The sequence below is a fragment of the Myotis nattereri genome (assembly GCF_964212035.1).
Source record: "Myotis nattereri genome assembly, chromosome: 7".
NCBI lineage: Eukaryota > Metazoa > Chordata > Mammalia > Chiroptera > Vespertilionidae > Myotis > Myotis nattereri.
In genome coordinates, this window is record NC_138082.1 from 46,090,737 (window position 1) to 46,116,494 (window position 25,758).

General features: G+C 42.2%; 1 protein-coding gene across 1 annotated transcript; it reads right to left on the reverse strand.

The window, feature by feature from the left end:
- Positions 1-1,283: 1,283 nt before the first annotated feature.
- On the reverse strand, positions 1,284-23,310 carry CYBRD1 (cytochrome b reductase 1). Its single transcript, XM_081095666.1, has 4 exons — positions 23,106-23,310; positions 12,167-12,375; positions 5,585-5,739; positions 1,284-4,499 (listed from the first exon to the last, which is right to left on the reverse strand). Exons 1-4 carry the CDS (start codon positions 23,296-23,298, stop codon positions 4,199-4,201), a joined length of 858 nt encoding a protein of 285 aa, XP_080951792.1. The 5' UTR covers positions 23,299-23,310; the 3' UTR covers positions 1,284-4,198.
- Between the last annotated feature and the right edge of the window lie 2,448 nt (positions 23,311-25,758).

Genomic DNA, 25,758 nt, shown 5'->3' on the forward strand with positions numbered 1-25,758 from the left:
TTTCCTGATCCCTGGTCTAGATTCATGGCTCCTGTCTCTAGGCATTCGCTTAGCTTCTGCTCTCACTACCTCATTCTTCAAGTATTTCCCAGTCCAAGTTCCTAGAAGAGAGAGAACCAAATTCCTCTGAAATCCTTATTCCTCAGCCTGGAATGAAATTAAAGGACATCTTCTTTTCCTGCCGCCCACCTCCCCAGCTATGGTGAGGCTGTATGCAGGTGACATCTTCTCTCCCACGTTTTTCAGTCAGTTGTGGCAGAGATGCAGGTAACATGGAGTCAGTAAAACACAGCTGCCTCAGAGGGGTGAGCGCATAGTGGGCACTGGCACAACTGAAAATGGAGTTAATGAGCTAATACATGTAAAATTACATGGTAATGTACTGGAGCCATATATTTATAAAGTGTCCAAAGTACTTTCCAATTAAGATCAATCTGAAATGAAATACATGCCCCTGAGGTTAAATATATAAATCAGTGACAAAATAGGATCTATAATAATGAAAGCATAATATGCTAATTAGACCTGATGTCCTTCCGGACCACCTTCCAGACGAAGCAAGGGCTGCCGCCAAGGGATCAAGGCACCACCACGGCTGTGAGGGAGGGATCAAGGCAGCCACTGCAGCTGCAAAGGCTTACTCTTGCACAAATTTCGTGCATCAGGCCTCTAGTGTAACATTAGAACTCAATTCATTCACAGTACTTTAGCTCTAAGGAATAATAGGACATATATTATGGTGTTATTACATGAGATACCATTAACATTTCCCAGAAGACAAAAAGTAGGTGAAAAAAAGACTAAATGAGAGGAGAAATTAAGATCGGATGAGCATTGGCACTAGTTAGATGTGAATGATCTTTCTTATTTAGAAAATAAAAACCTCAGCAATGTGTTCATTACTAATTATGTACTTTCTTGAGGACAAGGAACTAGTAACATAGAACTAATAACATTGTAATAACCAGCACTTTAAATAGGTTATTCTTCCAAGCTTTTCCAACTGGAACTGTGCCTGCTGGGGTTGCTCACATTTCAGGCTGCCTTTCACACCACAGAGCATGGCTCCAGTTAAGATCCCATGTGGAGGAGACCACGCCAGGTTTGCAAGGATTCTAATCCTTCTAGGAATGCAAAAGGTATGGCACTCAGAGTACACTTTAGAGAGAAATCTGACAGCGTTTCCAATAAAGAAACTTTACAAAATTTTCCATGGGAAAGAAACTCAGAACCATGCCCACACGTACTAGCCTAAACGAATTGATAACACAGACAAATAAATTCCAAAATAACTTTTATTACTATATAAAGCCGAGTCAAGAAAAAAAATAGGTGCATATTTTTTTCTACAAAATTTTAAAATACTCAGGTTATTTAATATTTTCCCATAAATGTGTTGAGATAGAAAGACAAATTCACACACACAGATATTTTTCCAGGTACCTTATAGGAATAAAGAGTAATAGTTTTCTTTCTTCTCTACTTTCCTATGTGTAGCTCTAAGACATAGCAGTTACAGTTTTCTGTTGTAAACCTGAAAAAAGGACTTTCAAAGAGAAAAATTCTATCATGTTGCAATAAAACTAGCAGGAAGCTCTACTTCATCTTTGAGCTTTTAGATTTGGCAGCTGCGGTCAACCAGTATTGCACTGGAATTTCCAACTTGGCTGGGAAAGACCCTAATTAAAAACAAGACACCCTCTTTACTTTGTCCTTTAGAAAACATACACCACTCTGTCAGTATCCCTTAAAAGGTGCAATTGCCTCCTTTGTCATTTGATTGTAAGGCCTGCAATGCTGTTTCTCACCATCACAGCTCAAATGTAACCACACAAAGAGAAGAAAGAAAAGTCCCTTGGAAGGTGGACTCAGTTTGACACAAGGAGCCTAAGAAGCTGCACACTTGATAACATTAAATCAAAACGTATATTCATTTGAGCTTCTCAATAAACCCTTCAAGAGAAAAGGCGTTAGTGTGGATTTAGATGAGTGTTAAAATAAAACTTTCCCCCCTGAAATTAGATTATGGGGTAAACCAAGCCAGATTATCTCTGCAGATGACAGAAGCTATAATTGTTAGTGGGGATCTCAGTCACTGTTTTGGAATTGATACCTAGGGCTTTCTTCTCCCCTATTCTTTCTTGTGGGCTTTTTAATGAGATATTTTTTGGGGGAGATGCTTTAGGTAGAAAATATTAGCTTTTGAAAGATAAAGGTGCAATTATCTTTAGAATAGGAAGCCCATTAAAAAAAGTCTCAAAGAGAAAGTTTTTCTAGGTATATTTTGCCATGCATTGTTTTCATAAAGGCTGAGAAAGAACGGAAAGAAGCTCCTATAATATCTGTAAGATTACCCTCACATTAGCCAGAAAGAAAGACAAAAGAAAGGGCTGAGATGAAGGGTGCTCAAATAGTTTGCAATGGAGCAGAATGTTCTAGTACCAAACCCATAATTAACTTTTCACTAATTACCTCTTTCTTGGCCTATGTAAAATGGAATGGCAGTTTCAACTTTTGAGGATCTCACTGACCCTTCCCCTCTAAAACTCCTGGAATTCTGTACCGCTCCATGTAATGAAGTATCCATTTATCAAATGTCTGTGTGTGGCAATGGAGTTCCTCTTACCTAGCCTGCTCTACCGATATTAAACTGACACTATTACCAATTTTGGAGATAGAATTACATAAGAAAACAGTGTTTCAGAGAGGGGATTTTGAATGGTTATCCATGAAGCTTAAGGGATGTGGTGGAGTGTATTCAATATTCAATCTATAGAAGTAATTACCAGCTATCCTAAGAGGAAATCCACTAAGCACTAAAAAAGTCAAGTGTATTTGCTGTAAAACTGTAAGGTTGTTATCCTTCTTAAAGTGCTCCAGTTTAACATGGCAGGGAAACCGAAAATCGACCGGCAAATGAAAACCATCACTTCAGCATAGACACGGCTCTAGGTTTTAGTTTAGGTCAACCCCGAGAGGTCTCCAGGCATGAAAGTTGTCACCTCTGGGTCGCAATTCACGACTGAGAACACAAAGCTCAAGGTATCCCCTACAATTCCAGGCAAGTCTGGAAGGACCCCAGCTGCTGCCCCCACGAACGGCAGACCCTGAGGTCAGTCTCTCTCTCCCATCTTCAAGCTGAAACTGTCCAGCAGCTGAGATCGTAAAGAACAAAAATCTCACTTGATTATCTTGAAAGCTACAGATGTTCTTGCCCAAACTTGCTCTGTCATCAAGACACAATTTTAAGAGCAAAGAGGCATCAAGGTAAACCATGGCTTGTTGGCCGTGGAAGGGCACCCAGGACCTATTTCCAGGCCCTTTTCCTTGGTTATCTGAGGAATTCTGGCAAAAAGAGCCAGAAGGTAACCATTAACCACGCCACTGCACTCCAGCAACAGAAATTTATTCAGGGGAGGGTCAAAGTAGGTGCAGGTTAGTATAAAACAGAAAAAAATGGCATAGCGAAGTGGTGGGACTCATGGACTGAGGAGCCAGACTGGCAGGTTTTGAATCTTGGTTCCACCACTTATGACGTTGGGGCAAGTCACTAACCAGGTCAAGCTTCAGCTCTTCCATCTGTAAAATGAAGATAATCATAGTCCCTACCGCATAAGGTCTGTCTGGAGATCGAAGGAGCTAATATCTATAAAGTGCTTAGAATAGCGCCTGGCACAGAGTAAGTGCCATGCAACTACTTAAAAAAAAATAAAAATAACAGAAACCGGAGAAAAGGTGCTCTGGGAGGTTTGTAGAGCAGTTGGTGCTGCCTACGAGTTCAGGCACATTCTTGATTTAATTGGGTTTGGGATCCGGATCATAAAATATGCCAAACCCCAGGGAAGCCTTGGGACTAAGTTGAGTTTTGGAAGAACTTCCAGGGCTGCCGCTTTATCAGATTTACCAACCGACAGATGCAGTGTGAGCATCTGCGCTCTGCAAGGCCCAGGGTGCGTTGGGCCTCAACAAGAGGTACCAGAACCACAGTTTATAGCTGCTATCATTTACACTGACCAGCTCCTTTCCAATGCAGGTAAGTTCATAGGCCTCGATCAGTACCAACTCTTTCAAGAAATCCTACTTTATGATTAAAACAATATAAACGCTATGGAGCTCAATCATCTTATGGCTAAATAGGAGACGCTAAACTGTAGGGCTAGTTTTTAAAAGCGAAGTTACATGACTACACCTCCACATCTTACATGGTGGACTTCTGACCACTCTCGTCAAGGGCAACGTTTCTTTTCCTGGCTGCTGCTTCATTGTTTAACTCTGAATCTGATTTGTCCGTGTTGCCAAAGTTGATTGCCATGGAGCCTTCCACTCCCTCTGGGGTGCCTCCGTTTGGCTGAAGACGGAGAGAAGCTGGTTCTTTAGGACGTTTCCACTGTGGTCTGGTGACTATCCAAAACACGAGGGCCCCAAACACCAGAATCAGAAGGCCCAGGGTATTAGCAAAAACACCTTCTGGTGGGAATGTATCATAGCCAGGTGTTTTCCTAACAAAAAAATAAAAGAGAGAGCGAGAGTCAGTCCACTTACAAACAGAGTGAGACAGCAACATGCCAAACAGTTTTGAATTTATCTGCTGAAAATGCACACTGGTACAGCTTCACTGTCAATTCCCTTAAAGCTTGATAGTAAGGGGAAATTTATGCAATCATTCACTCAGTGGAATAGTATGATATTGTTAAAAAAAACAAAAACTTTAGTATAAAAATAATATAGCTTCTGGAGCACCTGTATCACTTAAAAAATGAAAAAAGGATGACAAAAATGTACATACACCATAATTACAATCAATAAAAACATGCACATCAAAAATATTATAAGAGCATGCATAGTTTCAATAGTTGTTTTAAGAGTAGTACAACTTGCCCTAGCCAGTTTGGCTCAGTGGATAGAGCGTTGGCCTGCAGACTGAAGGGCCCCAGTTTCAATTCCAGTCAAGGGCATGTACCTTGGTTGCGGGCACATCCCCAGTAGGGGGTGTTCAGGAGGCAGCTGATCAATGTTTCTCTCTCATCAATGTTTCTAACTCTCTATCCCTCTCCCTTCCTCTCTGTAAAAAATCAATAAAAAATATATTTTTTAAAAAAAGAGTAGTACAACTTATTGGGTTTTTGGTCCTTCTTCAAGCATTAAGTAGTATTATATTGTATAATATAATAACCTGTATTTATATACAATGTTATATTGTATTATATAATAAATGTTTTTAAGAATAAATATTTAGCCGAAACCGGTTTGGCTCAGTGGATAGAGCGTTGGCCTGCGGCCAAAAAGTCCTAGGTTCGATTCCGGTCAAGGGCATGTACCTGGGTTGCGGGCACATCCTCAGTAGGAGATGTGCAGGAGGCGGCTGATCGATGTTTTTCTCTCATCGATGTTTCTAACTCTCTATCTCTCTCCCTTCCTCTCTGTAAAAAATCAATAAAATATATTTTAAAAAAAGAATAAATATTTAAAATTTTTAATGTTTTAATATTTTTAAAATTTTGTTATATTTGATTACCTTTCCCCAATGAATAAGTATTTTCCACTTATAGCTTAAGTATACAATTAGGGAAACTATGTCACTTACAGGGCAAATATCAGTTTCTCAGTCACTCCCATAAGGGCTGTTGCAATCACTGTTCCAAAGATGACAAGTCCAGAATAAACATGTAGGGGCATGAGAAATGCTCGGAGAGAAAGTGGAGCCCAAGGAAGCAGAAAGATGAAAAAACCTAGGAGAAGCTAAGCATCAAAAAGTACAATGGTTATCATTTAATTTTAAGTTTTAACTATAGAAATTTAACATTATTATTTAAAAAGCAATCTGTGCAGAATGAGAAAATATTTCATATAGAACTAAGGACATAAAATGAAAAGTTTTCCCACTCCAGTTCCACTAATCCAAGGTAACATCTAACATCATCTTCTAAAACAGCGGTTCTCAACCTGTGGATCGCGACCCCTTTGGGGGTCGAATGACCCTTTCACAGGGGTTGACTAAGACCATCGGAAAACACATATATAATTACATATTGTTTTGTGGTTAATCACTATGCTTTAATTATGTTCAATTTGTAACAATGAAAATACATCCTGCATATCAGATATTTATATTACGATTCATAACAATAGCAAAATTACAGTTATGAAGTAGCAACGAAAATAATTTTATGGTTGGGGGTCACCACAACATGAGGAACTGTATTAAAGGGTCGCAGCATTAGGAAGGTTGAGAACCACTGTTCTAAAGCATCCTTCCAGAAAATTTCTGTGCCTATATAAACAAACGTGTGTGCGCGCGCGCGCGCACGCATATTTGTTTTGCATATTGTGTTCTTGGATATCTTTTCATAGCAACACATGATTATCTAGTTTATTCTTTATAAAGGCTAATATTCTATTTTGAGGATGTAACATAATTGATTCAGCTCTTTATGCGTGTTCTTGTTTCCAGTTTTTTTGCTACCGTTACATTAACAAGGCCATGTGAACATTGCAGGTAGTAGCAAGGACAAGGACAATTCAATAAATGGTGCTGGGGAAGCAGCTTACCCACATGGAAAAAAAAACCACCAAGCTGGATCACAACATCACATCATACACTAAGCTAATTCCAGATGAATTAAGTACTTAAATATCAAAGCTAAAACTTTAAGACTCTTGATAGCCAGTGGTTCTCAAACATTAGTGTGCATCTGAGTCAGCAGGAGGGCCTGTGAAAGCACATTTTTCTGGGCCCCACCCCACAGTTTCTGATCCAGCAGGTCTGGAGTAGAACCTGAGAACCCATTTTGAGTTCATGGTAGAGAAGGTTTTCATAAACAAGTCGCCGAAATAAAACATAATAACCTTAAAAGAAAACATGATTCGTGTTTTATTAAAATTGAGAATTGATGTTAAAAATACTAACAAAAGAGGAAAAGTACAAGCTTCAAATTGGAAGACATATGCAATACATATAAAAGGAAGTTGAAACGGAACTACAAATGTTTAAGAAAAGGAAAAAGAAACTTATTTTTTTAATGGGCAAAAGACACGAACAGGTGTTTCTTAGAAGAGAAACAAGTAATCGGTGAATTAAACATTAAAACCACAAGAAGACATCATTTTATATCCACTAGCTTACAATAATTAAAGCATTTGAACACAAGAGTAATACTTTTATGTCAACAAAGGAGGTTTAAACCCAGGGGGCGGGGGCATTTGAAGAGGATGCATGTTGACAGGGATGTGCCATATGGGAATTCTTAGACCCTGCTGGCAGGAACATCATTGGGATCAACCACTTTTGAAAACAATTTAGCAATTTTTTTTTAGGCTCTGTCTATAATTCCGCTCCTAAGTATACATCCAGAGAAACCTTTGCATATGAGAGCCAGGAAATGTGTATCTGAATGTCCAATGTCACAGAGAATAATTGAAAATAACCCAAATGTCTAATAGCATGAGAATGAGTAAGTAAATTTGTGGTATAGTTATATAATGGAACACAAAAGTAAAAATGAATGAACTAGAGGAAACAAGATAGTTGAATCAGTACAATGAAAAGAAAGGTTGCAAAAGAATTAAAACATAGTTACATTAGACTACATATATTATGAGACTTTTAAAAGTCTAAAAAAACTAACCAATATGTTGTTTAGGGATTCACAGTATGTGATAAAATTATAAAGAAAAACAGAGAGTGAGAAAAGAAAAAAAAAACTTCAGGAAAATGGTTACCTTCAGGGGTTGGGATAGGTGGAGAGATGAGGGATCAAGGTGGGTCGGGATTCTATGTTTTCCAAATTAGGTTGATGGTGGAATCACGGAAATCAATTTTATTATGATACATAATTTCAATATACATACAAGAGGTGTTTTGTTGAATCCTCACTGATGATATTTTACCATTAATTTTTAGAGAAAGTGGAAGGGAGGGGGAGAGACAGAGACAGACTTGGGGGATGGGGCCTGCAACCAAGGTATGTGCCCTTGACCAGAATCAAACCTGCGACCCTTCAGTCTATGGGCCAACACTCTAACCACTGAACAACCACCTAGGACCGTGGTCGGCAAACTGCGGCTCGAGAGCCACGTGCGGCTCTTTGGCCCCTTGAGTGTGGCTCTTCCTAAGCCTTAGGAGTACCCTAGTTAAGTTAATAACAATGTACCTACCTATAGAGTTTAAGTTTAAAAAATTTGGCTCTCAAAAGAAATTTCAATCGTTGTACTGTTGATATTTGGCTCTGTTGACTAATGAGTTTGCCGACCACTGATTAGGACGAGAGTTTGTTATTTTTAAAAAGTGATCCAGAGGCTAGATCTTACAAGTAGAAAAGAATTCTACACTTGAAATGCTTTATGACCCATAGATACACAGGAGGAAGTGTATTGCTTGTCTTGTTTTCCTGCCTGCCTCACCTTCCCTCCTTCCTCAGAGGACACAACAGACTTCGTTAGTGAAGTGCACAGCCGTGTGGGCGTAAGCGAGCCACAAGCAGGCTGCAGCTCTCCACCCACAGGGGCAGCTAGGAGAACCTCCACTTAGAACTCTTCTAGTTCAGAAAGAGAAACCACTTTTCCTTTTTACTCTTAACCTAAGAAGTCTGGGAGAAACACATCTCTGTCAAAGCTGTGTTTTTATGGCTCGTGTATTCTTTCAACTAAGGATGTGGAGGCAGGAATCTTCGTGAATCGTAATAAGGACAGAGCTGGGCTCCTATCAAAGGTGAAGAAAGCAAGTTTAGAATTGGTTTCTTTCCGCCGGGAAAGGAAATGTTTTTTCATTTAACTTCTTCCTGAGCACAGCTGGGTGATCTGTGCTGTCACTTCTACGGACAAGCAATGCAAACACTTAAAAACAGCTTTTATGCAATAACAACAAAAATAAAGCTGGAATGTCGTCATTTTTTCCACAGTAGGAACAGGAAGCCATTCACCGGCTCCTGAAGGAACAGCCAGAAGACACCAAGCACGACTCGTGTGCTCACAACTGTGGTGAGGAGATGCCGTTTGCTTAATTCAGCTTAAAAAGTCATGTATGTGTGATTTGTATGTAACATATGTGGCTTACTTCTGTTTCACACAAAAGAGCTACACATTCAAGTCAAACAAGATATAGTTTAAAAATTAATAATCCCCCAACCGACCCTACCCACCCCCACAGTTATAGCAGTTAGGTATATGTTCCCATACCTTTCTTTGAACATCTATACATATATGCTTTTTTCCTCCCCCCTCCCATTTTCTACACACTCTTCAGTACTGTTTACACTGAAGTGCATACCATGGATTTCACTGCTGATCAGTAGATATAACTACATTTTTTGTAATAGCTGTATAACTGCCAACAATACGGATTTACCACAAATGATTTAACCATTCATTCCTTTATTTGGGCATTTATTTTGCTTCCCGCTTCCTGCCTATACAAACAATGCTACACTAAACACCCTTTTTAGAGTTCCTTATACCACGATGATAGGTAGTGGCTATAGGGTCAAGCCTCAGACTGACCTGTGGCAGAGCCACCTATAAGTCCCAGCTTGGAGGGCAGAGCCCTCCTAGCACAATTAGCTTGACCTTATAGGCCTCCCTTGTTCCTGGGTAGCTAATGGGCTGTGGGAGGTGCAGCAAGTGCTACCAAAACAAGGCTTGAGTAACAAAATAGATTTGAAACTCACAAGAAGATTGTAAACATGTTGACCACTCACCTTGTTTTGCTTTGTGTGATCTGACTATAAAATAAAGCTTGGCTTACAGGCTGTGTCACTGTTGCCTCATCCAGGCACAGTGATCCTACCTAGCCCCAACTGTATTCTCTTGTCTGTCTTCTTTAATCCTTCACCGCCCCTTCTCAGGTTCCCCCCTGGCCGTGCTGGACACGGTTCAGACAATATGTTATTTCTGCTCCCCACCAAATGTGCCATTGCTAGGTCAAAGAGTAAGTGCACCACTGCTAATGGAGGGGAACACAGGGAGGACTATAGGAGCTGAGGACAACCCTCAGCCAACAGCCAGCAGGGAACCAGGTATCTCAGTCCTACAGCCGCAAGGGAGTGGACTCTGCCAATAACCTGAATTAGCTTGCAAGCTGATTGTACCCCAAAGTCCACCTGTAAGAGCCCAGGCCAGCTAACACCTTCATTTTGGCCTTGCGAGACCCAAAGCAGAGAAAACAGACAAGCCAATCTGGACTTCTGATATACAGAAACTGTGAGGTAATAAATTGGTGTTGTTTTAAGCCACTAAATTTGTGGTAATTTGTTCCGGCAGCAATAGTAAACACTAACACAACTGTTCATGGCTTTTATTTTTGGATCTTTATTTTTCTTTTCTTGGTTTATTTTGCTATTCTTTTTAGTTTCTTAAGTGAATACTTAGTTTATGTATTTTAAGTTTTCTTTCCAAAAAAAAAAAGCATTTAAGCCTATATTTCTCTGAGAACCATTTTAACTAAGACCCATAGATTTTAGAATAAGTATTCTTTTTTTGCTAATCCCTAAATATTTCTTAATTTTACATATTAAGATATAGAGCAGAGTATAAATTAATTTTTAGAAAAATCATCCAGATTTACAAGCATAAATTTAATAATGAGGAGGCATATCTGGTATAAAAAGCTTTTTAGCTTTAAAAGCTTACTACTCCTACTCCTACTCTTACTCCTACTACTACTATACAAGGAATGCTTATGTGTTTAGAAAATTCAGAAAATAAAAAGAAAAATAATGCACATCTTGCCAGATGTTCAAACAATGCCTTGTCATACAACTAACTCAGTAAAGGCATTTGTTTAGCTGCTGTGTTCAGGAGTACAGAACCCTTTCACGGCGAAGCTACAAAGAGTTTGGGTAATTTCCACGCCGGTCCTCAGAAATACAGCCCTCCGCTGCGAATGCTCAAACACGAGCTGAGTGATCATGGGGACATCATGGAAACAGAACCAAGAGCCACTGACTGTGTAACCTGTGCATCCTCAGCACCTTGAAGGCTATGTCACTAACGGGCTGCGTGAGGTGAGTCGATGCTCCCCACAGGGCTCGGGCTCTAGAATTCTGAGGTGGCGCAAAGGAAGTGGAGCAACGCCAGGCGAACCAACCACTGCAAGCGGAAGAGGCAGCTGGAAAAAGTCCTAAGGAAATGACAGGAGGTGAAGAGGTTCCCCAAAGCAACTGTCCCCAGGTCAATGTTCCCTGCAGTTGTCATCCATCCACTTTGAGATATTTTCCTTGCTTCTTCCTGACCAGGAAGATCATGTTTGCTGTAGGGTTTCCTCTGTGCTCCTCTCCTGTCTGGCACCTTTCCACTCCCCAGTCCCTACCTCTGGGCATGATAATGCAAACTTAAATAATTAATAGTGTCATATAATTAACTTTAATTAATGTTCAAAAAGCCTTAAGCAGAAAAGTGACAAATACATGCCTGGTAAGAGGTCCTTTTTTTGAGAGGTCATACATTCATATATTTTGTAAATTCACTCCAGTTTCTTACTTTTCTATCTACAGAAAACTGTAGCTCACAATGATGTCCCAAATAAGGGAGTTGAAGGTATACTGTACTAACTAAAGGAAGGAAGTAAATCAACACAGTTTACAAAGATTTTTCAATAAAGTGGTTAACACCATAAGGACTTTTAAAATTTACCTTTTCTTTAGTGACCTAGAACAGCCAAATCCCTATCACTCTCCATTAACTTATGTTTAAATATAGTGTCCAAAGTATGTATTTTTAGTAAGTGAGGACAGAGGAAAAATAAAATAAACACTGAGTCTTCAAACTCAAAGAATCAACAAGATACAAATGCATCTTTTCATGCATAAAGTTAAACCTAGAAAACAGATGTGACTGAATGTGGAAAAGAAATCTATAGCTCTTGTCTGTGCTAGTTTATTCAGCATATGAAACTTGAAGTCCCAGCAACAGCAGTCTAGATGTGATCTGTGGGCAATTTCCCTGTAGATACATATGCCCATATTTAGAATCTCTCATTCAGGTTCACAGGCTGTGAATACTGTAGGTCCCCAGCCCCCGCAAAGGGAAGTACTTATAATGGAAACAAGTGGAACCAGGACTAGTGGGAATGAGAAGATGATTTCCAACAAAATATTAATGTATAGAAAACATCTACAGTATCTGAACTGCTTTACTTTTTACACCTTGTTTATAAACTTACTGAGACACTGACCTGTGACATGAAGAGTATGACAGCTGTCAGTCCAATCCAGCTATGTAGACTGTACATATTGGGGATTTTCAGCGTATTGTGGAAATCAAAGACAGCCACCAGAGAAATAATGGCAAGAATGGCTGCCACGAAGTGTAACCCCGCGTGGATGGATTTCATCAGGAGCTTGCTGCATTTCCAGGTCCATGGCAGTCTGTATACAATGATGGCTACAGGGAGACAAGGGGGGACAGAATGTGGGTGTGTGTTTTTTTAAATCCGCACGATACACAGTTTGACACACTGAACACTCCCTTCCATGGAAGCCTTTCCTCTTGGTTTCTGCTTCTATCTTCTTCCCACCTTTCAACGGTTTTTCTTGGGCTCTTTTGCTGGCTTCTTCTTTACTCCCAACTTGTGACCAAACTTTGGTGCCCCCAGGCTCAGTCCCAGGGCTGTCCTCCTGCTCTTGCTGTGGGTGACCTCATTCACTCTTTCACTGAGATGCCACCTACATGGCAGGGACTCCGGAACTTTAATCTCCAGCCCCAAACTTTCTTCTGAACTCCAGACCCACATCATCCAACAGCCTCTTGACATCCATATAGATGCCTCCTAAATATCTCAGACTTCACACATCCAAAACTAAATTCTTAATCTTGTGACCTGGTTTCTTTCTAGAAATGTTTTAGTTTGATAAGAAAAAGGCAGACTAAGGATGAGAAAAATATGCAAAAAGATTTAAATAAGACAAAAGAGTATATCCAAGTGGCTAATAAACATAAGAAAGACATAAACTTCATTATTCAACAGAGAAATACAAATTAAAATCAACTGAGAATACCTCTACCACATATCTGAATGATGATACGGAATATTGAAGCGGATGTGAAACAATCAAAACTCTCATGTTATGCTGATGGGAGCTTAAATGAGAACAAAGACCATGGAATTTAGCAGTATCTACTTCAGCTAAACGTAGGCATACCTTAGAATCCAACAATGCCACTCCTAGGTATACACCCCAAAGAAACACGTTCACCAAAAGACATGCACTAGGATATTATTGGTAGCTCTATTTGTAATGGTCCAACCTGGAAACTCCCCAAATGCCCATCAATAGAATGAATAATAAAGTGTGATATATTCATTCACATCACTTAATAGAGCAAAGAAAACAAATAATTTATAACTAGAACATCACCCAACAATATGGATCAATCCCAAGAAACAAGACATGAACAAGTATGTCTTGTATGAGTCAATTTATATGAAGTATAAACACAGGTAAGACTCATCTACGCAATAAGGAAAGTCAGGCTAGTGGTTGCCCTTGCGAAGAAGAGTTATAGCAATTGAAAGGGAATACACAGGGGTTTCTGTTAATATCCTCTTTCTCAGTCTGGGTGCTGGCTACATACCTAGATTCATCAAGCTATACATTTACATGTACACTTTTTAGCATTATAGATTAAAAGAAGATTTTTAAAACAGGTGTTTTTTTTTAAGTGTCCTGATTTAAATAGTGGATTACATGGCCAGCTTGCAACTACTTTTTGTGCTGAAGACAATACCTGCCTCACCCCACCTCTTTAGTCCATGTCAGAGAAAATGTAGAGACCTGGAAATGTATGGCCGGTTGAAAAAGTTTAAAGAATGCTTCCTTGGAAGATGGATCCCACTACATCAGCAGTGTATCATGTAGATTTCCTAATTCTAGCAAGAAAAATAAAAGCCTCTTCCCACCAAGGATATTTATGAATTAAATATATGAAACTTCATAAAATCATAAAAATGTAAGGGGTTCCATTTTCAGATAGAAACATGTCTAAACCCACAAAGACAGATGTGAAGTCAGCCTCTTTAAAGCTTCCGCATGAGGTGTCGTAATCATCATATCAACCAAGCTCCACCCTAGGGGAAGGAATCTCAGATGAGGGAACTTGAAGATCTTATAGATAATACTCAGAAATGTGTTTGCTTCAAAAGCAAGTTATGAAGAGTAAATCACAAGAGCTTTTTCTCCCCAATTTGAATGATATTACATCAAAAATTTCCAAAATCAAAACTAATCTCTGATGTTGAAATCAGGCGTGATTATCATGCCTGAGAGGAGTTACAAGGGTTACTGGGAGGACTCCGGTGCACTTGGAATAGTGTTTCATGATCTGGGTTCATGAGTGTGTTCATGTTATAAAAAGACATCATTTATGATTTAAGTACTTTTCTTCAATAAAAATTTTACCTTAAAAAAGGAGTTATCAAAAAATTCAAAGACAACTGTGTTCTCCGTGAAAACTTTTTAACTCTTCTCAATCTTATAGGCATCCGAGGGAAATGTGTCAACTATTCCATAAAACTGAGATCTACCCCCATTGGATACTGAAACTTGATTTTTTTTTTACTTTAAAAAAAAATTTTTTTTTCTTGATTTCAGAGAGGAAGGAAGAGGGAGAGAGAGAGATAGAAACCTCAATGATGAGAATAGAATCAATTTTTTTTTTTAAGAAGAGAAAAACTCTAGATAGCCAGCCAGTTAGCCTGGAGGTCAAATCACCCCTGGTATTGCCAACAATCAAGGCTTAACTACAACAAGACTGCGTACAAAGACCACTAGGCGGTGCACCAAGAAAAGATAAAAAAATGCGGAGACAAAGAAACAGGACACAAATGTCAGAAATGGAAGATATAGAGCTCAAAACCACACTTTTAAGGTCTCTCAAGAACTGTCTAGAAGCTGCCGATAAACTTAGTAAGGCCCTCGAAAAGACTGGTGAGACCGCCGATAAATGCAGTGAGATCCTCAAGAAATCTAATGAGACCCTCGACGTTGTGATAAAGAACCAACTAGAAATTAAGCATACACTGACTGAAATAAAGAATATTATACAGACACCCAACAGCAGACCAGTGGAGCGCAAGAATCAAGTCAAAGATTTGAAATGCGAAGAAGCAAAAAACACCCAACCAGAAAAGCGAAATGAAAAAAGAATCCGAAGATACGAAGATAGTGTAAGGAGCCTCTGGGACAGCTTCAAGTGTACCAACATCAGAATTATAGGGGTGCCAGAAGATGAGAGAGAGCAAGATATTGAAAACCTATTTGAAGAAATAATGACAGAAAACTTCCCCCACCTGGTGAAAGAAATGGACTTACAGGTCCAGGAAGCGCAGAGAACCCCAAACAAAAGGAATCCAAAGAGGACCACACCAAGACACATCATAATTAAAATGCCAAGAGCAAAAGACAAAGAGAGAATCTTAAAAGCAGCAAGAGAAAGAAACCCAGTTACCTACAAGGGAATACCCATACGACTGTCAGCTGATTTCTCAACAGAAACTTTGCAGGCCAGGAGGGAGTGGCAAGAAATATTCAAAGTGATGAATACCAAGAACCTACAACCAAGATTACTTTATCCAGCAAAGCTATCATTCAGAACTGAAGGTCAGATAAAGAGCTTCACAGATAAGGAAAAGCTAAAGGAGTTCATCACCACCAAACCAGGATTATATGAAATGCTGAAAGGTATCCTTTAAGAAGAGGAAGAGGAAGAAAAAGGTAAAGATACAAATTATGAACAACAAATATGCATCTATCAACAAGTGAATCTAAGAATCAAGTGAATAAATAATCTGGTGCTCATAATAGAATCAGGGACATAGAAAGGGAATGGACTGACTATTCTTGGGGGGGAAAGGGGTGTGGGAGATGGGGGAAGAGACTGGACAAAAATCGTGCACCTATGGATGAGGACAGTGGGTGGGGAGTGAGGGTGGAGGGTGGGGTGGGAACTGGGAGGAGGGGAGTTATGGGGGGGGGAAAAGAGGAACAAATGTAATAATCTGAGCAATAAAGATTTAATTTTTTTAAAAAAGAATATTATTTAAAAAAAAAAAAAAGAAGAAGAGAAAAACTCTAAACAAGACCTCCAGGTACTGAAAATCTGTAATTGTCTGGGCCCATTTGGATCAGAGGCTAGCACATCTCCTCCTGCAGAGCCCTTAAGAGCTGACTCTTAGACTAATAGGACAATATGTTTTATTTATTATCCCGAATCATAAATAAAAGATTAAATTATGCTTTATTTGTGCTACTGCTGGAGAAGGAAAGCTAGTGTATAATGAATTTGTTTGAGTAAACAAATGTTTTCAAATCAAGTTTATAAGGTTTAAAAATCAGGTGTTCACAGTTCCATTCCCAGTCAGGGCACGTGCCCAGGTTGTGGGCTTGATGCCCAGTGGGGGGTGTGCAGGAGGCAGCCAATCAATGATTCTCTCTCATCATTGATGTTTCTATCTCCCTCTCTGAATATTTTATATATATCTATATGTATATCTATATATATCTATATATATCTATATATATCTATATCTATCTATCCTATATCTATATCTATATCTATATCTATATCTATATCTATATATATATATTTCAGAGAGGAAGGGAGAGGGAGAGAGAGATAGAAACACCAATGATGAATCATTGATCAACTGCCTCTTGCATGCCCTCTATTGGGGATGGAGCCTGCAAACCAGGCATGTGCCCTGACCTGGAAATTGAACCATAACCTCCTGGTTCATAGATTGATGCTCAACCACTGAGCCACACCAGCCGGGCTCTATCTCTTATTTTAGTTTCTAGCTCAGGTTAGGGTGCACACCCCCAACCTCTTCCCTCCGTCCTGCCTTACATTTTATTCCTACCAGCTCTAAGCTCTTGCTTATAAATTTTTATGTTGGCAAAAATCTTCACATTTGTTCACTTTGGGTGGTGAGCACATGGCAAGCTGTTTATTATTTTCTGTATGGTTTAAAGAATTCATAATAGTTCCAAAGTGTAAAAACACTGTTGTAAGCTTGCAAATCCATAGCCAACTAGTCTCAACGACTACTTAGGCAGCTTGTGGAAATCTGAGGGGCTCTCCTGAGTGAGGCACGGGATTCTCAGCAGCCATCCTGGCTATAGAGAAGCTCTGCTGAATAGTGGAACTTGCTTCGAAAGGCTGTCTGGATACATGAAGGATAATCGCAAAACAATGCTCTTGCATGAGATGTTCATGTGCTTTAAAAATGTATAAATAACCAAAATGCGGTGGACTTCAGGAAAAAAGGGCAGCCTTAACAAATCAGACCGCATTCTTCAACAACAGTCTATTCTCAACACTTAGAAAACTGCCGGGAGAGCCGAATTTAAATATTTCTTGCTTCTTTGGCTTGGCACTTACCTAGACACCATTCCTGAGGTTCAGTGGGAAGGAAGAAAAAGGTCTCATAAGCCCATGAGGAGGGGAACAGCTATCAAATAGCTACTTGTGACTGAAACGAGAGTTTTCTGTTAGAGATCCTAGTTGACAGACCATTTTCCACCAGAAAATGAAGGGAATCATAAACACATACAGATGTTTGACTTACGCTGGGGTTACAGCTCAGCAAAGCCATCCTCAGTTGAAAATATCGTAACGCATCGAACACCATAGCTTAGCCTAACCTACCTTAACCATGTTCAGAACACTTACATTAGCCTATAATTGGACAAAGCCACCTAACACAAAACCTGTTTTATAATAAAGTGATGAATATCTCATGTAATTTATTATGTGTGTCACTTTTGCATCATCATAAAGTGAAGAATCCTAAATCAAATCACCATAAGTCGGGGACCATCTGTACATGTGAGAAACACATTTAAAATCTTAAAAAAAAATTATTCGTAGTGGGACCTGCTATTGTGATAAATTTAAAAATAAATGAAATGCTCTAGCTGGTTTGGTTCAGTGGATGGAGCGTCGGCCTGCAGACTGAAGGGTCCTGGATTGGATTTTGGTCAAGGGCACATGCCCGGGTTGCGAGCTTGATCCCCAGTCAGGGGGGTGCAGGAGGCACTGCGAGCGGGCCTAAGCAGTTAGTCGGACATCTTTAGCACTGTGCTGGCCAGCCATGAGCCGACTTCTGGCTGAGTGGTGCTCCCCTTGTGGAAGAGCACTGACCACCAGGGGATAGCTCCTGCGTTGAGCGTATGGCCCCTGGTGGTCAGTGCACATCATAGCGACTGGTCATTCTGCTGTTAGGATCAATTTCCATATTATCCTTTTATTATATAAGATAATGTATAACAAGATCTTATAAAAATTAAGTCACAAAATTTTTATTAAAATGTTTCTTACATACCGTTATATTGGCTGGGCTGCAAGTTTGACATGCTTGTTTTAAAGACTACTATTATCATCACACATAAATGGCTGTAAAGTTGAATTTTATTACTAACAATTTAATGATGGTACAGAAATAATCATTCATTCTTTCAACGACTACTTATTGGCCTACCATATGCCAGTTCCAGACATCACTCTAGTTCCTGGGGATATAACAGTGGACAAAATAATCATATCTAAAACATTTTTATTACTTATGTTATAAACAGATCCTTATGCATTTATTTGTAACAAAAACTGTGTTTTGGGTTTGCCTTGAATTGTTTCGTTACACTTTGTAAAAACACTTATTTCCCTAATATTGAAAGGTTTTATTATCAATTGTGTTCCCAAGGCTGGTTTTGGAGTAGGTATTTGGGGCACTTTCTCCATTATCTTCTTTGCCAGGTTTTACCCAAGAGCCCTTTCAAATATATTTAACCGGTCTTGAAATTTGGTCACTTTTAGATACATTAATAGGATATTCCAAATGCCTTTTAAGAACTACTCTTCATTTCTTTTTGTTACTCTTTTAAATGTTACTTAAGGGTAGTTAGGTTCTCTCACAAAACCAACTTGATATCATGATACTATTCTATTTCTCTTCCTTCAGTTTATACAATAGAGTTCTACAAGTGGAAAAACAAGGAGTATAGAATTGCTGAGACTTCTTTGCGCTAAATTTATAAACTTGAATTTTCTATGTTTTACTAAAGAGCACATTCCACCTGTTGAACCCTTTAAAAGGTCAGCTGCCACTCTGAGAGTGTTCGTTTGTTTCAGTCTGCTGCGGCCTTTCAAGGTCTGTTTCTCTGATTTCCTGGCAGTATACCTGTTTCATGGGAAACTTTCTCTCAGGGAAGCACAAAGCCTCCTCTAAAGTTCTCTTTGGAACTCTTCCTCATTCATGCTCACCAGATTTCCTACCAGTTTAAATTTTTATTTTGGTTTTAGATATTCTATAGTCTGCCGTACGTTATTTTAGAAACCAAATGTTTTCCAAAATATACTTGGAGAGAGAGGGGAGAGACATTTTTTTTTTTTTTTGTAACTCTAGGCAAGCCTTGCTTTCTTCAGACCTTACTTCTTAAAGGTGTTTCAAAGGACTCGTACTTGTTCTCACATAGTTTCAAATACTGTTTACTGTTTGTATATTGCATTTGTAAAGCATTTTATGCTTAGAGCAATGCCTGTATGTACTTTAGCTTTTCCTTCCTCGTCTCTAAATGCTTGTGTCATGTCCATTATTAGAGATGTGAAATATTTTTTATTTATTTTTAATTGATTTCCAGAGAGAGGAAGGGCAATAAGGGTTTTCACAGAGTATAAAGAGACAATTCGCCCTAACCGGTTTGGCTCAGTGGATAGAGCGTTGGCCTGCGGACTGAAGGGTCCCAGGTTCGATTCTGGTCAAGGGCATGCATGTACCTTGGTTGCAGGCACATCCCCAGTAGGGGGTGTGCAGGATGCAGCTCATCGATGTTTCTAACTATCCCTCTCGCTTCCTCTCTGTAAAAAATCAATAAAATATATTTTTTTAAAAAGACAATTCAAGGCAACCCAGACACCATTTCTGTTATAAATAAATGCATGCAGAACTCTTTATAACATAACTAATAAGGATGTGTTACACATGATCATTTTGGTCACTGCTGTATCCCCAGCTCCTAGAATGATGCCTAGAACTGGCATATGGTAGTCCAATAAGTAGTTGTTGAAAGAATGAGTGATTATTTCTGTAGCATCGGTAAATTAGTAACAAAAATGCAACTTTACAGCCACTCATGTGTGATGACTACAGTAGCCTCTTCTAAAGTAAAAGTGCCCTCTCTTCCCCTCAGTGATCCTCTTGCTTGGAGGCCAGCTTGGAAGCACTGGTTTAGCCAACCTCACAAAAGCATGGGCATCATATTACATTACATATGCATAGCCTAAAAGTTTTCTCCTGAAGCTATGCCACGTAGGGGAAGAGTGTGTTATGACACAGCGAGGCTGTAGTATCTGCTTTCCTCCTGGCCTATACAGCCAACCATTTATATTCCTAGTCTCTCCGCGGGAGCCTTCCTACTGTTGGGTGCGAGGAGGTAAAAGTGAGCCAACATTTCTGAGAACTTGAAGGTACGATGCATGTGCCTCTACGTATGAAAAAGTTATGCTCATGTCAATTAAATGTATTGTGTGGTTAAATGCTTTGCAATTCCGGAATCTAAAGAGTGAACAGGATGGGTAATGTTGACAGGACAAACATTCCAAAACTGATACAAATACAGCAACTAAGCTGTAAGAAAACAAGGTTTGCATAAAAGCAGCAGATGAACACTTCCAAAACATCCACTTACACTTTTTTTGCCCCAAAGCGAGTACAAGCAGATTTTAAAAAGTCCAAATTTTAGAGAACTAGAAATCCTTTTAGGAAAATAGTAATGAACTCTAATATGAATGAAGAGTTCCAAGGTATATAATAAATGAAGCCTTTTGCCTCTCTAAAAAAAAAATATGTTTTGCAGAAAATAAGCATATTCCCATAAAAGCAGAGAAATCAACCTTGAAAAGAAGGCCACGGAAAACACACTACTCCCATCAGTAAGTTACTCAAGTGCTCTGTGACTCAGTTAGCTCTTATACAGGAAATAATGCACTTGGTGGGCACACAGAAAGCACTCGCTAAGTGGAAACTTGTTTTTGACTTGGTCTCTTCTTTGGTAAGTCAGGATACAATTAATACTAAGTATGAGGAAAAGATACTCCACAACCTCTGGAAAATGTCTTGGTATTAGGAGCTGAAGGCATGGCTGAAGAGATAAAGAAACTGTCCCTACTGCTTGGAGCAAGCAGAGATGTTGACAGCTCTGGCCAAACTTAAGGGCTCCACCCACCGTGAAGGAAGAGCGCTTCGGATGACAGCGACTTTGAAACTTGAGTATGTGTTTCTCATTTTAGTGCAATGAGAAATAACTGGGATTATCCATTGAAATAACTCACACCCCAGTGCCAGTCTCACACCAGGGAAGCATGCCGGCCATGGCTGGGTCATTAGTAATGCTGGCCACTACATCTCAGAGTGGGAGAGTGCCTGCCACACCTGCCCAAGGCTGCAGCACCGGCTTGAAACAGAAAATCTTTTCTGTAGGAATGAGGTGGGCACTTCTTTGCTTGCTTGTTTGTGGAAAGTTAAGTATTGGTGAAGAAAAGGCAGCCTGCTTCCAAGAACAGGGTACCTGTTTCCAAACCCCTCCACTCTTCATCACCCCAGTGCACCACGTTCTACCTTTTTCTGAATATTTTCTCTGCCAAGGCGTAGTGCTTGGAAAGTGGTTTCAAATAAATGGCACTTGTCCCACTAGCTAGAGGTCCCTCCGGTAAAACAACAGCCGAAGGAAACTGCAGCACATCCTGGGAGGCACTAGGCCACAATATAAACGGCCAGAGGAGGGTAGGAAGAGGTAGGCAGGGGAAATGGTGAAGGGGTGAAAAAGCACCGATTTCCAGATATAAAATAAATCAGTCCTGGATGTCAGGTACAGCATGGTGACTATAGTGAAGGATGACGTACTGTATATTTGAAAGCTGCTAAGAGAGTAGATCTTAAAAGTTCTCATCACAAGAAAAAAAAAATAACTATGTGTGATAATGGGTCACTAACTAGATTTGTTGTGGTGACCATTTAGCTATATGTGCATATATCGAATTATGATGATAGAGACCTACAAGTAATATAATGCTATAGGTCAATTATACGTCCAAAATTAAACAAATGGCCATCGACGGAGCCCTTCCTCCTTCTGCTCCAGCCTCATCCAAGAGGACGCAGGCCCCGAGCTGGCTCCCCGCGCGCGTGGGCCAAAACCCCGGGACGTCCTGGGCAGAAGCCAAGCAGGCCGGGCCCCCTGCGGGCACCTCCGCCCGAGTTAGTGGTCAGCGCCCAACAGGAAGCCTCAAGGGGAAGTATTCCATCTGCAGCCACATAAACAAGTTGGGCTCAAACTGAACAGTGCAGGCCGGGCCGCGAAAACACCCTTTGGAGTCCTGGCAGCTTCCCGGCCTCGATGGGTTGACTCCTCTAAGATGAGTGAAACCAGAGCGGATGCTGCACGCACCGGGCTCCAGGGGACCAGCGCCTGCACTCGGGGCTGAGCCGTGAAGGGCAAACCTCGCATCTCCACCCTTCCGGACCCCGGCCTTGCTCCCCTAATCTGCAGCCCAGAAAGTGCAGCGAAGGCCTCGCCTAAAGAGCGGCTTCGCGCCCCCGCCTGCGCGAGCTGGGTCCACAGGGAGCGATTTCCCCGGCGTGTGCACTGCCCGGGTCGGGCTCACGGCGCTCAGGCGTGTCTACTCGGCTCCCGATCCGGGTGTCGCTGGGGCGCCTCAAGTGCCCCCCAGCCACTCCCTGCAAAGAGTTAACCAAGTTCGCTCGGCGCCCGGGCCAGCTCAGCCTGGCGCCGCCGCTGCGCCCGGCCGTCCCCCGAAACGAGTCTCGCAGCGGATCCCCGCCCCGCGCGCCCGGGGCCCGCGCCGCCGCTCCTGCGATCGCTCACGTCGGCCACGGTCCCGGCTCTGCAGGTCCGCGCCCCGCACCCAGGCCACCCCCCGGCGGGGACCGACCACCGACCTCCCCCCGCCCGCCTGGCTCCGGGGGGCCTCCCCCCTCCTTGGCCCCCTGCGCTCCCTGCATCCTCCCTCACTTCCTAACTCGCTCACGTCGGCCCCACTCTCGGTCGGGGACCCCGGCCCGCGCCCCCTTCCCGCCGCCTCCCAGGAGGCTCCAGTACCGATGCCCTGGATGAAGATGAAGCCGGTGACCACGAGCACCGGGTGCCAGTTAAACTCGGGCGCTCTCCCGTCCCAGCCGAGCCCCTCGCGGTAGTGGAGGACCCAGATGAGGGTGAAGATGACCGACAGGAAGCCGACCAGCAGCGCCGAAACGAGCAGCCCCAGGAAGCCCCGGTAGCCGTCCATGGCCATCAGCACCCCATGCCCCGCGCCGCCGCCGCCGCAGGAACTGGACTGGCCACGGCGGATCGCGGGCGTAGCCTTCTAGGAGGCGTCTCCGCCCGGGAGGAGGGGCTGCCGGGGACGTGGGGCCTCCAGGGGGCGGGTAGCGCCCTCACTCACACACCCGTCCTTCCTCGGGGATCTCCGGCCGCTGAGAGCTCTCGCTGCGGGGTGGGCGCCCCTGACTCGGCGCCCCAGCTTGCAGAGCGCGCGAACAACCCGTCCACGTAGTTGTTGCGAGTCAGAGCCGGGGTGATTCCGTACCCACCACTTCCTTTTAACTCTTCCCGCGTCCCTTCCTTATTTGTGGGAGGCTGAATAAGGCAGTTCACCCCGGGCTTATTCACTTGAACGGCCATCGACTGAGCCCTTCAGGATGTCCCCGAGGTTTTGGCCCACGCGCGCGGGGAGCCAGCTCGGGGGCCTGCGTTTCCTTGGATGAGGCTGGAGCGGAGGGAGGAAGGGCTCCCTCCATCGATGGCTGTTTGACAGGAGGGTCCGTTGGGTGGGGTTGTGTATGTGACTTTGGTTAATGAAGGCTTCCGAGCCCCAGTCCGAGAGGATTGGCCGTCTTTTGGTGCCAAGAATGCGCCAAGGAGGAACCTGTGGGGTGGGATGGGCTTGGCCCTACCTAGCAAGGAAACTTCTTGCGGTTCGCGCTTTAGGGAGGGAAGAGAGACACCCCCGAACCCCGGACTTGCCTATACTAGTATAGTGTGATAGAAGTGGATCTGTAAAGGGCCTCCCTGCCCAAACCCATCTGGACCAAAGCCCCACCTTGAAGTGAAGCTCACTCCCTGCCCTCTTTCCCAACGTTATCATTACCCATTCTCCGCTGGACAGGAAAAGTGTCGGTGGTGTCTAGTGCCATTAAAGAAAACGGGGCCCTGTTAGGACTTCTAGATTGCGCGTGGGGACATTCACTTCTAGCCTCTCCTGCAGCTCATCTCTAAGGACTGGCCTTGTTGCCATTTCGAAAGGCCTTAGAAAGTGTGTGTGGGTGGTTTTCAGTGTAAAAAAAAACCCAAGTTTTAGGCCAAGAAAGTAGGCATGCAAAGCCCTGATAGTGGGCAGGATTAACGGCTCAGTTAAGAGGCTGCGGACTTCCCCCGTGTCAGTTTTTCTCTTGGTGGAGAGAGAAAGAGAGGGAGAATAAGCACATGGAATAGAAGGACCCTTCCCCATAGTGTAAGGCTTTCTGTGGTCTGAGCCAGCCTAGTCCTCCACTCTAATCCTTTCCCACAATCTGACTGGCCCTGATGTCCACAGCCCCTGACCACTCCCTACCACCTTCCTGCTCTTCTGACAGGGAGCCAACCAGCCGCCCAGGAAGCCCCTGCACCACTTATCAAGATGCAACCATCTGTCCCTGTGCCTGTCTCCATGTCCCAGACTACCCCTTGAGGGTATTAACCGTCTAATTTCTCCTTATATTCTCCTCAGCATGTAGTAGTTACTCAGTAAATGTTTGCTGAGAGATGAACGGGACTGAGTATGTGAGTCAGGGTCCTGGCAGGAAACCGATGACACATCTCAATCGAGCAATTCAGTAATGAACAGGACCTAGTATTTATAAAGTTGTGGGTAGGGGGTGGGAAACCTCAAGGGTTTTGCAGTGCCTAGGCCTGAAGGGGAGAGAGCTACTGAAATCCAGGGCGATAAAAATGCATAGGAAAGGCAATCTGATGAGGGCTATGGCCTTGAGTTGAGGGACTAACCTGCAGGAACTCCACAGAGAAGAAGAATGGGAGGCAGAAATATTCCAGCCTTACTCTCCTCACCTCCAATCTCCTGCCCAGTCTGAATAGCTTACCTTAGTCAGAAGCCAGAGGGGAGTTCATGCAGTCCAATAGCTCAGCCTCCTAGGGAACACCACAGAGTGGAGAAAGGTAAGAGTAGGTCTACAGAATAAACAAAATTCACTCAATCTTCCTGTCTCATTTTTTTCCAGACACTTTTGGTTCTTGAGTGCTGCAAATATTTTGTTTAATTTTATGCTGTTTCTCTTCTTTTGGAACACTTAGTCAGTAAAAAATGTGTTAAGGAAGAGTTTATTGATTTTGAGAGAGAGAGGGAGGGAGAGGTTGAGAGAAACCTGTGAGAACACAACATCAATTGTCTGCCTCCTGCAGGCCCCGTACTGGGAATTGAACCGCAACCTCGTGGTGCAAGGGACACACCCGCCAGGGCTTAACTAGAATTTTTTAACAATAGTGTCATCGTATCCCTATTCTTCTCTCTACAAGTATCTACTTAACTTCCTCATCCCCTGGACCCAACACCTTCACTTCACTCTTGAATTGATTTTGCTCAGCAACAGCAGCAGCAAATAAAATTCCTGGGATTCCAGACGCCATCTAATGAAAGCATGGCCAGGTGGCATGGGTGGTGTTGAATCATCCTGAAGTTACAAACTAAACTGAGAGAAGT